General features: G+C 42.3%; 1 protein-coding gene across 1 annotated transcript in view; it reads left to right on the plus strand.

Annotated features, from left to right (window-relative positions):
* Window positions 1-2,500, plus strand: part of ube2o (ubiquitin-conjugating enzyme E2O) — a gene marked incomplete at its 3' end in the record, with an annotated part of 30,963 nt that overhangs the window by 24,512 nt on the left and 3,951 nt on the right. Inside the window, exon 14 of the mRNA XM_080522821.1 lies at window positions 2,277-2,366. Coding sequence (XP_080378947.1) covers window positions 2,277-2,366 — 90 coding nt within the window. The remainder of the gene's footprint in view (window positions 1-2,276; window positions 2,367-2,500) is intronic.

Raw genomic sequence — 2,500 nt, forward strand, 5'->3', positions numbered from 1 at the left:
CAATTCGCTAAAGCTGGCTGGGTGCGTTCGTAAACACGCTCTGGAAATCCGATCAGCACTCGCGGAACGCCTCTCGTCCAATCGAACGACTCGGTCGCTCTGTGACATCGAAGCCAGCGTGCGCTCCGGCGCTCTCAGAGCGTGTTTACGAACGCACCCCTAGAAGTTTCCAGCCAGCTAGCTGAAGCTGCTACACACACCAGAGCCATGGCGACCGAACGGCAAGTTAAACAACATACTATAAAAGTGACATTGTTTTACTCATTACTCATACGTTTGTTGTCATTCGGCGGTGCTAATAGTCGCTTTCTTTTTTAATTTATTTAATTTATTTTATTTTAGCAGTTTCCCCGAAAGTTAAGTGTGTGTTTTTATAGCACTATTTGCACTTCTGGTTAGATGCTAAACTGCATTTTGTTGTCTGGTACTTGTACTCTGCAATGACAATAAAGTTGAATCTCACCTAATCTAATCTAATCTAATCTAAAATAATCTAAAATAATCCCATCACTATTACTCCCTATTTTCATCAGTGTTTCAATCCTTGAATCTGTGATGGAAATCAAGCAAAGCCACTTCAAGTCTCCCCACCACTGACAGCGCTGGGTGTGCCTTTCCTTACACTCTCGGTTATTCCCTGTGGATTTAAAAAACGGTGTTTTGGTTTCTATAATGTGGTCTATTCTCAGTGTTGACGAGCAGCTCAGGGGGCTTTGAGATGGCGAACAGCTAATTAAAGGAGTAATTCCACTCAAAAGGGTAGAAGTAAGCTGACTGTCTGTCTGTCTGTCTGTCTGTCTGTCTGTCTGTCTGTCTGTCTGTCTGTCTGTCTCTCTGTCAGTGTGCTGGACTACCTATGACTTCCATGGTACCTGGGAACGCGTTGTCGGAGAGAAACGCCCTCTGTACAAAGGACCTACTGACCAAAATCCCTGTTCCCCGTAGCCTACATGCTTGCACTGTTACTGTTCAATAAAATGTTATACATCTAGACATTGTGGTATTTCTTTATATACGTATCCCAGACTGCCTATCAATTGTTTCTCAATAAACAGTTATGTTCTTCCCATTGTCATACTCCCGAGCTAAACGAAATGCCTTCCCAACCAGCGAGACTTATAGAAATGACGTTGTTTTATTGAGAGAAAAAAAAAAAAAAGGGTAAAACTGTAAAGAGAAAATAGAAAACTCACATTAATCCCAAACAATTTAACAAACTTCAGTTAACGTAATGTGGAGTCCGTTCATTGATCGATGCTGTCTGTTCAGTTCCCAGTGAGGCGCCCGTTCAGCGCTGGACCCGTTCAGCGCTAGATTTGACGCATGGCATAGCGCGCATGCGTCAAATCATGTTATATTATTATATATTATATAGCTCGCATCTAATCGTATCGGATGAGAAATAGACATTAAATGGCATATATAGGCCGCTACACAACAGTAATCACCGCGACAAACAGCTATATTAGATTTGGAGAAAAAAAAAATATGATTTTGAAAAAAAAAAAAAAATATTATATTTTAATATGATGACCGGAATATATCACGTTTGTCCGGTAAATCGAATTCTTCCCGGACACGATGTCCGACGGCAAATTTTTCTAACGGAAACCCTGGTTTGCAGATCATTATCTTTTTTTTGTTGTTGTTTTTGAGAGAGATACAGTGAAGATTTAGACAGGAAGGATGGGTGAGAGAGAGAGGAGGGATGACATGCAGGATATGTCCCCGGCCGTAATCGAACTGGGGACCCTGCGGTTACATGGTCAGCGCTTAACCCGCTACGCCACCTAAGCGCCCCTGCAGATCATTATCTTAAGGAAACTGCAGCTTGCTGTTGGCTGGGTTCCCACGGGTCCTTGAAAATAGACATGGGTCATTGAAAGTGCTTGAATTCCCCTCTCTCTCTCTTAAATTAAATAAATAAATATATTCAAAAATGTTTTACTTAGCTCCTCCTCTCTGTATTGCTTAACTTCACACATATTTCACAATATATTGTTTTGCTGTGGTAGAGAAGGCAAGAGACCATCTAGTGTTCACACATTCAATCCTCTCTTTTTAATTGTTGTCTGTGAGTGGATAGTTTCTATTATATAAATTCTCATCTAGATCTGTCTCAAACTATGCTGTGTTGGGTCCTTGAATTTGAGGGAATTGAGTCTTGAAAGTCCTTGAAAGGTGAATTTGAAGTTTCAGAAGTAGTGGGAACCCTGTGTTGGGAAATGGTGGTGATGTGTTGTCTCTTAACCCCCGATCTCCTTCATGTCTCCCAGACGTCAGTGGGTCAGGTGTCCAGAGTGGACGTGAGCAGCAAGGTGGAGGTGGTGTGGGCCGACAACTCCATGACCGTCGTCCTGCCCCAGGTGATCATGGGAGATGTAGTCCTAACCTGTGCTAATTTGTGTATAGGGCTGTGATCGCATGAAAAGCTGTCAGTAATAAGAACGAGCGATACATACCAAAATGATTGAGGACGGATTACGAAAGGTTCCATTTG

The sequence above is a fragment of the Nansenia antarctica genome (assembly GCF_963989245.1).
Source record: "Nansenia antarctica genome assembly, chromosome: 2".
NCBI classification, from domain to species: domain Eukaryota; kingdom Metazoa; phylum Chordata; class Actinopteri; order Argentiniformes; family Microstomatidae; genus Nansenia; species Nansenia antarctica.